The following is a 13,097-nucleotide window of genomic DNA, read 5'->3' as shown; positions in this document are numbered from 1 at the left end:
TATATGTTGCCTAAGAACCCTGTGATGATTGCATTAACTGCACAAATTGTTCATAAAGCATGTGTGTTTGAACAATATGAAATCTGGGCACCTTGGAAAAAGAACAGGATAACAGCAATGTTCAGGGAACAAGGGAGATAACCATTAGGTCTGACTGCCTGGGAGCCGGGCAGGACAGAGTCATATTTCTCTTATTGCCGAAAACAGGTAAGATAAATATTGCTGAATTCTTTTCCTAGTAAGGAATATTAATAATTAACAGCCTGAGAAAAGAATGCATTCCCAGGGGAAGTCCTCTAAAAAGGCCACTCTGGGAGTGTATGCCTTATGCAGCTTTAGATAGGGATGAAACCCGCCCTAGTCTCCTGCAGTGCCCCCAGGCTTACTGGAATTAGGGAATTCCAGCCTGGCAAATTCTAGTCAGACTCATTCTCTGCTCTTGAACCCTGTTTCCTGTTAAGATGTTTATCAATGACAATGCATGCACAGTGGGATATGAAACTTCATCAGCAATTCTAGTTTTGCCCTGGTCTTGTGACCTTGCCTGCCCATTTGCCTTGTGATATTTTATTGCCTTTGAAATGTGATCTCTGTGACCCACACCCTATTTGTACCCTCCTTCCCCTTTGAAAATTGCTAAAAAAAACTTGCTGGTTTTGAGGTTCAGGGGCATCGTGGAACCTGCTGACATGTGATGTCTCCCCCAGACACCCAGCTTTAAAATTTCTCTCTTTGGTACTCTTTCCATTTATTTCTCAGACCAGCCAACACTTAGGGAAAATAGAAAAGAACCTACGTTGAAATATTGGGGGGTGGTTCCCCCGATAATAGTCCAGAAAATATTGTTTTAACTTTATTTCTAACATTTGTTCAAGTTAGTGGTAATATTGTGTAGCAATTAGGAAATAGGTTTGGGGGTTCAGACTGACTGAATCTAAATCCCCACTCTGCCACACTGTGGGAATATAACCTGGGCAGGAGCTTAACTTCTTTCAATATTTTAACTTTCTCATCTACTTTGCAGGGTTATAACAACTAAATTAAATAATATATATAAAAAACTTGGAGTAGTCACTCAAAATAGGACATTCTTCATAAATATTAGCTATTATCATGTCATAAGCTTATTCCTGCCTGATAAACATAATATTTTTAAGTTAGTAGGTTAAAAACCTCTCTGAATAGTAAAGCAAATCAGTCTTGTATCATTAATTGTTTGGAAGACTCTAAAATAGCATCCTTTTTTTAAGAGATAAATTGCAGTTCAACACAATGTCATGCACACATAAAGGAAAATAAAAGCATCTATATTATAACTGGATGCACCGAGTATGACAAATTCCATAGCTAACACCCATTTTACAAGGTTTATGATTCCATCATAAAAATTCATTTCCCAAGAAAGCCAGCAAATAACATCTCTGTCTGCATGTCATTATTTTTTTATTGCCTGTGTTTTAGAGCATTGGCTTGACTTATTAGCAACAAATTCAAAAATAATTCTTTTATAATTTTAAAATGCTGATCTCACACACACACACACACACTGGAGGATAGTGAAATCAAATGAAATATATAAGAAAAAAGGTCATTTTAAGAAGATACCCGATTTGAATGACCGTTTCAGACTCCATGTTAATACCAATGTTGATGATGGTCTATGTCTAGGTCCACATAGGTGGTTTCTCACTCATACAGCATGGGTGTTGTAGCATTCACCGCAAATATTAAGTAAAAATCTGGTAACATAGCAAAATACTCTAAGCTTTTTTAAATAACATACTATGTCTTCATCATCTAATCACTTACCTAAACACTCTTACAAAGACTTCTATTTTTAAGTATGACTACTTCACAGAGTATTATCTTTTGCATGGTTACTATATGCTCTATGTAAAGAAGAATTTTTTTTTTTCCTACTTTGCACAGACTATAGAAAGTTACAAAAAGAAACTTTAAAAGTAAGATACTTTTTAAATGTGAACTTTAGTAAACAAATCTCTTTAGTTATTTATGTAACTATGATTGCTTGGGGTTTGATGTGTCCATTCTCATTGCACATGTAGAAGTATTTCCATTTTCATCCATATTTCCTGTTTTCCATTTAAAGGTAAGTTAATCAGAATTGCAAGCTGTTTGAAAAGAGGTGGGGAAGCCCCAATTTTGTGTAACATTTTTCCTTTTGGGTCTTGTTAAGACCCCAGCTGAGTCTAATTATGAATTTACTCATCTTAAAGGAAACCTTTTATTAATTTGAAAAGAGGCAAAAAAAAGCCATTTGTTTTAAAAGTTTGCACAAATAAATCTATTGCCCAGTGAATGCACTTGAAAACTGGATGAAGTGACTTGTATCTACTGATAAAAATAAACCTGGTAATGTTCAGAAGCCCAAATCAGTCCTCTAAAACATGTATCTAAAAATAAAAGACATCCTGACATAATCATGATAACTAATTGCTTACTTCTAAAAATATTATGCTGAAATATAAGTAATCATTGCATAAATTTTTCCATTCATGTAAGCTCTTGTATTTAGTATTTTCAAGCCTAACCACACAATAAATATCATTTCTAAAAGCACAATGATTATGAACATGTAAAGATTTTTATTTTAAAATAGTTAGATTCTTACCCTGATCGAAGGGTTTTCCTGGACTCCAAGTGCGGAAATAATCATCCTAAGGGGGAAAATAATGTGAATTGAGTGTATATGAGTAATTAAAATGCAAGGATTCATATAAAATCTAAAATTAAATATGAAACACAGAAGCTGTATACAAACCTCTACTTCCTGCAATGGCAAGCAGCAAATTATAAAATAAATAAATAAAAATAAAAAAGAAACAAGAGAAAAAGAATAGTTATCAAAAAGGAACACACTGTTTACAAGTTACAGAAATGTCTTCCAATAAATGTGTTCATTTTCATTGCAAGTCAATGGTTAATATAACAATTTAACTATTTTTGGTTGCCACTTCTAAATATTACAATGCAATATTTTCAATTACAATTCAGTGCATAATATAACATGCAGATAATTACCCTAAGCTAATAAGCTATAAAGTATCTTACCAGTTTCCAATTATACAACTTCATTGTCCCCTAGTACAACAGTAAGTGGAACTATTAATATAGCAGGGAAAATACCAAGTGATTCTGCAATGGCTCATGGGGTATAAATATGCTTTATGCAAATCATTCTCTTGTTAATCGAATATCTAAGGAGTTCATCAAAATGCAACCTAGAAGTTGAAAAACATGCACACCTAATTAAGTCCTGCCTAAAGTTTAATTCTTTAATATGGAAAAGAATCAATGCAATATATTTACAATATACTTAGTAAATATGACAGTATAGCACAAATGTAAGGCAAAGCATACTGGAAAGAATTTTGAAAAGTAAGGCCAAATAGACTGTCTATTTATTTACTGTTTTTACCGCTCTAAAAGCCTTATAAAAGTTCCTCATTAATATCATATTTTATTATAAATTAAAAAGATGTCACTGTTGAAATTAATACACTGTTGTCACTATGGTAACCTGCCAGAAGAGAGTAGCACATCATGGTGAAGTTGTAACATTTCCAAGCTCTAAACTGTTAGACCCACTCAAGTCAGTTAATTGGAAAGCTACAGAAGCTACAGAATTCAAAAGGGGTAAGCAGAGATTCTTTCTCTTTGTACAAATTTAAGGGGTACAAATGTAGTTTTGTTATATGAATATCACATAGTGGTGAAATCTCAACTTTTAGCGTAACCATCACCTGAATAGTGTACATTGTTCCCATTAAGAAATTTCTCAGCTCTCACCCCTTACACCCTCCCACCCTTCCAGGTGTCTCATGTGTATTATTTCACACTCTATGTCAATGTGTACACATTATTTAGCTCCCACTCATAAGTGAGAACATGAGGTGTTTGACTTTCTCTTTCTGAGTTGTTTCACTTAAAATAATGGCCTTCAGTTCCACCCATGTTGAGGCAAAAGACATTTCATTCCCTTTTTATGGCTGAATGATATTCCATTTTCTTTTCGCAATCACATGTTGATGGACAGTTCGATTGAATCTAATATATTTACTCTTCTGAACAGTGCTGTGGTAAACATATGAGTGCAGTTATCCTTTTTATATAATGACTTATCTTCCTTTTTTGAATCTTCTTTCTAGCCTCTTTTTCAGTGTCTCCACTGTATAAGGAAGAAAATGCAGCATTGACTTCAATCATAGAAATAAATATAATCCTTTAATTTATTTATGAAAATTTTAAATTAAGTTTCAGGAGTTTTTTTAATGTGACAAACAGTTAATCAGTACTTTCTGAAACTGCACTCCACTAACTTCAAATTTTTTAAAAAATGAAACAAAGAGAAAAAAATGACATCATTGTAGTTGATACATTTATGTCCAGATATGGTTATATTAAGAGGAAGGCAAATTATAGCAATCTATACCCATAGATTTTCCACTAAATAATCTAGGATTAGATTAAGAAAGGATAATGCTACTAGATAATTAAACAAACACTGATTATTTATTGTCTTTAAAATATTTTTAAATACAATTATAGCATGATACAATTCTTGGAAAATTAGACTTTCAAATTAAATTACTCCAATAAACGTCTCAAAACTTGAGCTGAGCAACATAACATACTCATTTAGTATCTTTTATTTTTAAAAATGTATCTTACTATTTGAGGATGATGACTATTATTCATTCCAAGCGTGGGGAGGAATTGGGCCGCTATGGTTTTACGTCTCTCCTGAAGCAGAACAGAAAGCTAGACATGCACACATGAGTGATGGCTTTGGAGACAGGCAAACCAGAATTTTAAGTCTGGCTCTACCACTCATTAGCTGCATCACTTTAGAAAAGATGATGGCCTAGACTATCCTCAGATTCCTGTGACGAAAGTTGGAAAAATAATTTCTACCTATTTGACGGGAGATATTGGGATTAGTTATCAACTGTGTAAAATGCCAGCACCATACCTGGAATAAAGGAGGTGCTATATCTTAATAGTTACTCATAAGGGTCAAGTTTATGTCTGTCAGTGTCTTTGGGTAACACCATGGACAAGCTGTCATTACTGCTCACCAAATCCTTTGTTTTTCTGATTTCTTACAAGCAGCCATAAACTCCTCCTCCTATTTTCAAATCCAATGCTCTCTCCAAAAAAATAATAATAATAATAATAAAATAAAAATAAAAATAAAAAGACAAATGTAACAAATTTTTAAATACCTACATTTATTGCTATAGTGAATGCAAGAAGAAAAATATTTTTGCTGTCATCTCAGATTATTCTGATATGGTACAGCTACCAGTGGCAATACCTGAAAAGATGTGGCTAAGTTTTTATTGTAATAGTGACTCCATTCATATAAAAATCACAGAGTCCAAGAAGGTGGAAAAGCTGTAGAACTGACATTGTCAGCACTGAAGTCACATAATGTCAAAGTGGCATGTTTCACACAACACATAGTGTTTGCAATACTGAATACCTGAATAGATGAGCAGGAATTAGGGGGGGATATATATTTTAAAAGAACATAATTTTAAAATCTTACGTCAACCACATTTAATGATCTTCCTTCAGAATAATATGGTCAAGCTTGGTGCGTTTGGGACCACAGCTATAAAAAAATCTACAATCACAATTGTGAAACAGGAACTTGGCTCTCTTGGTTATGTCAAGGGCAATCTTGAAGTCTGACCACAGTGGGGATCAGACATATATATGATGGAAAAGGAAGGTAGCCCTACTACTAAGCCATTTTTAGATATATTCTTTGTGTTCTGACATCACTAGACATTTTTTTTATTAAAAAAATAGTTTCACCTCATTAAATCTTAGGAATTTTGTCAGGATGAGAAATAAAAGTATTTTCACGTAAGTGTTTATTCAGGCACAATTTCTTTTGTTCCAAAACCTTGTGTGAATATTGGTTGTTTTCAGGCTTCAATTTATATCCAAAATAAGCCAACCAGGGATTTAGAAAACAGCTACAAGAGATGCCTTCAATTGGAGAAATTCTGGATTTAAATGACTGAAACCAATCCTGAGTGCTTCAAGAAGCAAAGTTGGATTCTTGTCACACACATTCAAAAACTTATGGAGTGAATTACAGAGACCATTAGAATTTAATATTAAACCATTGCCAACTTCTTGTAGTTATAGAAATAATAACTGCAAGTTGTCCACAAAATAAAGTCTACATAAAAATTGGGCCTATGTGTTTTATTGTTTAAACTGTCTTTTTCCTTGTGGTTTTAATGCTGTGTCCTTTTCTCTAATTTTAAATAAAATATATGTGCACTTTATTGAACACACCTATGTATTGTAGAGCACAGTTTCTCATCCTTAGCATTATTGATAGTTTGAGCCAGATAATTCTTTGTTGTGTTAGGGGTAGGAAGACTATTCTGTGCATTGATCACTATTTAGTACCATCCTCTGCTTCTACTCATGAGATACTGGTGGGGACACTCCCTCAAGGTGTGACAAAAGGGAAATGTAACAAGTTATTGCCAAATATCCGCTGGAAGAAAAATCACTCTTGTGAAGACAGCTGATGTAGAGTTGTTGGTAAATAAAGACAAATGAATCAAACTACCTTACAATAAAGTACTGCTACTAGTAGCAGATTTTCTGCACACATATTTTATAATATTGAAAGCATATTAAACATTCTATTTTAAATGCAGATTTTTGTGTAATATTTTATTAAGAACATTTTACAACTGTATGAGTTTTTTCTCCAAAATATTTAATGGCTATATAATACCCTTTGGTATCGACTTACTGTCATTTATTTAACTATGCTCTCATATGTCTATGCTCTATGCCTTTATATTGCTTATCATATTTAGCTATAACAAATAACATACAAATATATCTGACTAAATTTCTATTTTCTTATAAATATAAAACATAACTGAAAGTTCAGAAAGGTGATTAGTAAAAATAAACACAACACCCAGTATGGAGAGGCTAGTTTCCTCTTCCAATAACTGGTTACAACTAGACTTTGTACAGGTGAAGTGGGTCAGAAGGATAAGCTTTCACGGAAAGATCAACTGTTTGGTTCATTTGTGTCCACACAGCTACGTCTGTACTGATAAACTCTCCCATTGTCTGAAGGAATAATTTGGATGGCACAGAACTAGGTCAGAGATTGCTTAAGCATCCTCATAGATTTTGATACAGAATCAATTGGGAATAAGAGATCTTGATGCCCAAAAACTCCATAAATGCCTACAGATGAACATAAAAAGACTAACACTCAGCCATTATGTTAGCCATTATTAAGCTATTTAAGCCATCCCAGTGGCATGAAGAACTGTTTCGGCAATAAAGTCTTTCTGAAATCTATGTTTGAAAAAAAAAGCTTACAAAGCATCACACTTTTAAATATTAGTAAACAGAGATACTATTGAAGTCTACTGAACACAATTTTGTTGCATATTTTCACAACTATTTGGCAATTTATATTAACTGCTTTAAAGTATTTTAAAACTATAGAAAAAAGATCACATCATTATAAAGTGAGACACAGAGGATAATACTTTTGAAGGCACACTTCAAATATAAAATGAATGTCAAAGTGATGATTATCAATTGTAACTATTTTTGTTACAGTACGCTCATATTCTAAGCAAATATGACAGTCTCGATCTAGGTGGGGTATAGAATATTCTGGTGAATCTATATGAAAAGAGTTTAGCTAATAATATTCCTATAGTATTTCACTTTCTTACCTGAAATCTGATGTCACTAGGATTTCATATAAGACCTCTGTATAGAGTCATCCATTTGAAATACATATAAACGAACGTTAGATTCAGCTATGGTACTGCCAACGATATTTATTAACATTTTATTATTAAAATGAACATCTTAGCAATACATTCTCCCTTAAAGTAATAGCATCAATGCTATACTATACCCAAAAAGCAGACAGCCTTTTCCAATAGTACTGTCTTTTTTCTTTTTAATTCACAGTCCCAACTGACGTTACATTGTTTATTTTATTTTTTTCTCTTTTTCTTTTTTTTTTTTTTTTTTTTTTAAGAGACGGAGTCTTGCTCAGTCGCCCAGGCTGGAGTGCGGTGGCGCGATCTCAGCTCACTGCAAGCTCCGCCTCCCAGGTTCTCGCCATTCTCCTGCCTCAGCCTCTGGAGTAGCTGGGACTACAGGCGCCCGCCACTACGTCTGGCTAGTTTTTTTGTATTTTTAGTAGAGACATTGTTTATTCTTAAGTCATTCAGGATTACATTTTATTATGTTAATAGTTATTAATTGTATTTCATTAATGTATCACTGTTTAAAATATTTAAAATGTCATTTTTCCTTTTGTTCCAAAAATAAATACCTCACTGTTTTACGAGTGATCTCATTCACATAACAATTGGCTCCAATTTCAGTTACATTAGGATGAAAAAAATAAAAATTTAATAAAATGCTAAAAAGAATAATTATGAAAATTTAAGGATGAATTTGTCCTGGAACAAATTTTCAAATTTTAGCTTAACAATTTCAATTAATATATATTAGAATGAAAAATAAATATCGAAGAATGCAAACAACAAGGAATAATAGAGCATCAGGGAAAAGACCAAGCTCTTAGAAGAAGAAAAGTCTAGGCTTGAACCCTATATCTACCATTTACTCTGATATTTACACTCTGACTTTCAATTTTATTTTCTGAAAATTGAGACTAATAATGTGTTAAGCTTTGTAAATATTAAATTAATGCATACAAACTATTAATATAGTTCTAGTTCACAATATGTATTTTAAAAATGGCACTAATTATTTTTATAGCCAGGAAAACATTCTAGTATTTGTCACTGATCATTATGATGCTACAAATAAATATATCTATTAAATTATATCATATAAAAATAAAAATTTTGAATAAAATATATAGTATATTTTAGGAAGATTATAAGATATGGAATAGGTGGTTGGAAAGCAGATTTTTGATAATTGCACTGTGACCTCTGACCCTTGACTTCTGATGCCAAATGTACATAAATTATGACCTTATTAATCTACCAGTGTCATATCAGACTTAGGATTTTACTTTTTTCAACTGTTCCAATAAATAATTATTGTGCTCCAGTAGATTCTAAGGACAAAGAAAATTGAGTGGTACATAGCTGGTGACTTCAAGGAGCTCAGAATCTAATGTGAAAGCCAGATGCATTCAGAATGGACTAAGTATGTAAAGAGAAACCTATTCAAAGCATGATGGGAGCAAGAAGAGAAAACCAATAAATCACAAATGTTGCTAGTGATAAGTCTTCTTGGGGAACCTAACTTATAAACAGGTTGATATAGGATATAGGAACCCAAAAATTTAATTTCCCAAGGTATCTGAAGTATTACCTAGTTCTTCCTAAATTTAGAGATAAAGAATCCAAAGCTTCTGTTGTATAGGCATAGATGATCTCCAAAGATGGCTTTTATCAATGGCTTTCCTCACTGCATATTCGTCCTGCTACTTACTCATAACAAAAGATGAGTTTTCATCCTCCTCCCCTTGAATAGCATATGTTTTTATGACTGTGACTAATAATATGTGGCAGAATGGCATTCAGGACATTCTAGTGCTAGTTCATGAGAAACCTTTCTTCCAACCACCATAAGAGAAACCCAAGCCACACAGAGAAGCCATTTGTCTATATCCCCTGCAGAGCTACCAGATGACATCCAAAATCAACTACCAAACATGTGAGAGAACCGTTTTGAACTTCCAAGTGACTCAAAACTAGGCATCCATTTTGCTGCCATCACTTTAGAGACTCAAAGTGAGAAGCAGCCAGCTAGTAAAGTCAGAATATGATATCATAAGACAAAATAATAAACTGTGGTTTTAAGCCACTACATTTTGGGCTGGTTTTTAGTGGACTGGTTTGCTGCAGAACAATGAATAGCTGGAAGGTCTCCAGGTTATACAATTAGTCAATGGCTAAGATGAAAAAAATATACAAGATCTTGAGTCAGGTCAAGTGTGTCTTTCATAACACCACATCTTCAGATACACAGATACAGAACCTCCAAACAATCCCTTGTTCACAGGATTTTGCTGTAATTAATCATGTAAATCCTTCCAGTGTCCTTCCCCTACTGAGCATCTGATGCTAAATGTTGGCTTTAGCCTTAGAAAATGGTTATGTAAGCCTGTAGAAGAATCTTAGAGAAAATCCTGAGGAATCATGAAGTAACTTGGCTCTGCGTAGGAATGTTAATCTGTATTCCATCCATATTTCTCTGAGATTTTCTTTCTTATCCACTGGCTTATTTTCCTTTCTGGATTTTTCATTAATCCCCTACTACCCATCAGTTATTCTGAATCCAAACTTACTTTCCTGACTAACTTCCCAATCTTGACCTACTGGTTTCTACTAAGTCTTGCTTGAAAGCAACAACCATCACTGTTGAATTATTTTGTCCACAAGCCAGTAAGTGGAAAAATGGGTCCTAGTCTCAAATTCCACCTAAACAGAACATAATTACAAACACAATAAAAATTACAGAAAGTGTTTTGGGCTCCTAGTCTTCTCCAGGAAAGAAAAAATTGGGCCAGAAGTTCCACACTGAAAGGTCCTACTTTTTTCCAAGGAGAAGGTCAACCAGCCAAATATTCATAATTGGGGGAAGTATAAATGACAGGGAGACCCCTGATTTTTAACCTTTCTACAACCATTTTATTTTCATTAAAGTCTCCATAATCAAAGCAAAGTTTAATATGCTATTGTTCCACTTATTGACAAATGCTTTGTTAATTTTTATATATCTATACAGAAATATAAATAATATAATGATTTTGTAACTCTATGCTAAGGAGTTGGGAGAGAAATTTTCTATGATTTTTGGTTTTTGTGATTATAATCTCCCAAACCCTGTCAAACCAAACTTCAGAATTTTCCTATTATAATTAACTTTTATTGCTTCCTCTATTTTGATAGATCAGCTAAATCATAAGGCTTTGCTAGTTCTAAAGCTAAAAAAATAGCAATGGCAGTCTGTTCTTTTTGGAAATATGTTATATATTATGGCATATATATGATCTCATTTACACATCTCATCTTAGTATGGGAAGAATGGCTAGCATAATAGTTAAGCCAATACATTTCACAAAAGAGGAAACTTTCCTGTAGAAATACTGAACACATGATTTGATCACAAAATAGATTAGGTAAAGCTTTGTCTGGGTATAGAGGAATTATCTATATGAGACAAACTATCTGTTTCAAGCCCCCAAGTGTTACATTTATTACCCAGGTAGCACTCATTTTTCCATGTTGTGTACTAGAATCCTGAAAGAATTCATTTATAACACTTTGGTGAGCCCTTTATTTTTTACAGAGCATTTTACGCTCTCTGACTCACCACAGATTAAAAACATAAATAAAAATTAAATTATGTCAAAAGGACAGTGCCATTGGGACAATTCCTCATTTGTCTCTGAAAGCCTCTGAAAATTGAGGTTAGAATCCCTCTGAATATATAGAGAATATGTACTGGTTAATTTTACATTGATATACAAAACTTATGATTCATTTATCTCAGAGAAAGGCACAAATAAATACTTTGCCTCAATGAATAAATTAAGAACTTTTTTTGTTTGTTTGTTTTATTATACTTTAAGTTCCAGGGTACATGTGCACAACGTGCAGGTTTGTTACATATGTATACATGTGCTATGTTGGTTTGCTGCACCCATCAACTTGTCATTTACATTAGGTATTTCTCCTAATGCTATCTCTCCCCTGGCCCCCCACCTCCTGACAGGCCCTGGTATGAGATGTCCCCTACCCTGTGTCCATGTGTTCTCATTGTTCAATTCCCAACTATGAGTGAGAACATGTGGTGGTTGATTTTCTGTCCTTGTGATAGTTCGCTGAGAATGATGGTTTCCAGCTTCATCCATGTCCCTGCAAAGGACATGAACTCATCCTGTTTTATGGCTGCATAGTAATTCATGGCATATATGTGCCATATTTTGCTAATCCAGTCTATCACTGATGGACATTTGGGTGGGTTTCAAGTCTTTGCTATTGTGAATAGTGCCACAATAAACATAAGTGTGCATGTGTCTTTATAGTAGCATGATTTATAATCCTTTGGGCATATACCCAGTAATGGAATCGCTGGGTCAAATGGTATTTCTAGTTCTAGATCCCTGAGGAATTGCCACACTGTCTTCCACAATGGTTGAACTAATTTACACTCCCAACAGTGTAAAAGCGTTCCTATTTCTCCACATCCTCTCCAGCATCTGTTGTTTCCTGACTTTTTAATGATCGCCATTCTAAGTGGTGTGAGATGGTATCTCATTGTGGTAAGAACTTTTAAATATTAAGAATCTTCATTGTAACTATACAGACACTAACACATGTAAAAACATTTAAGAAAAATAGTGGTTTTAATTTATTACTCACTCATCCTCTACCAGGAACTGTTCTGCACACTTTACTCTCAATATCTGCAAGAGGTAAGTGATTCTATCACTCCCATTGTACAGATGGGAAAGTGAAGCAAAGAGAGATTACATAATCTGCTAAAGGTTACACAACTATTTAGAAGTACTCTTGGAATCTGAATCCCGGAAGTGTAGTCCAAAGCCTGCATTTGAAACCATTCCAGCATACCACAGGTCAGCAGCCATGATGGCCTATGGGCCAGGCCCACAACTTGTTTTTGTAAATAAAGTTTTATTAGCCACAATCCTTCTTTTACAGGTCATATCTACTTTAGTGCTTACCACAGCAGAGATGAATAGTTAAGACTGAGGCCATAAGGCCTGAAAAGCTTAAAATATTCACTCTCTAGTCTTTTACTGAAAAAGACCACTGTACTAAACTATCTTATACTATCTTATACCTCACCCCCAAAAGAAGGCTTAAAAAAGTGAAAAAACAATATTTAATGGAATATTTCTCTATTTCCATACAGGAAACAAGAAAAAACTTTTGTGGAGATGGAGAAGATGTTTCTTGTTCTTAAAGAACATTATTAATTTTAACAATGTTAATAGAATTTGCATAATTCTATTCTAAAACCTTAATGTCTCTAAATTTTCT

At 33.6% G+C, this 13,097-nt stretch overlaps 1 protein-coding gene across 3 annotated transcripts in view; it reads right to left on the bottom strand.

Moving 5' to 3' along the window:
• Positions 1-13,097, bottom strand: part of SPOCK3 (SPARC (osteonectin), cwcv and kazal like domains proteoglycan 3) — a 482,197-nt gene that overhangs the window by 300,393 nt on the left and 168,707 nt on the right. Inside the window, exons 1-2 of one of the 3 annotated variants that reach the window (XM_050791747.1) lie at positions 7,764-7,787; positions 2,633-2,678 (exon numbers count right to left, since the gene is read on the bottom strand). Coding sequence is in view for 2 of the 3 variants with exons in the window: in XM_050791746.1 (XP_050647703.1) it covers positions 2,633-2,678; positions 3,073-3,096 (70 nt within the window). In the remaining variant the exon portion in view is untranslated. Of the gene's footprint in view, positions 1-2,632; positions 2,679-3,072; positions 3,119-7,763; positions 7,788-13,097 lie in introns of those variants that run through there. The other 2 variants (XM_050791746.1, XM_050791745.1) reach the window with 2 other exon arrangements.

The sequence above is a fragment of the Macaca thibetana genome, chromosome 5 (assembly GCF_024542745.1).
Source record: "Macaca thibetana thibetana isolate TM-01 chromosome 5, ASM2454274v1, whole genome shotgun sequence".
Lineage (NCBI taxonomy): Eukaryota > Metazoa > Chordata > Mammalia > Primates > Cercopithecidae > Macaca > Macaca thibetana.
Note: the sequence above shows the minus strand (reverse complement) of the source record. Positions and strands in the feature narration are given on the sequence as shown.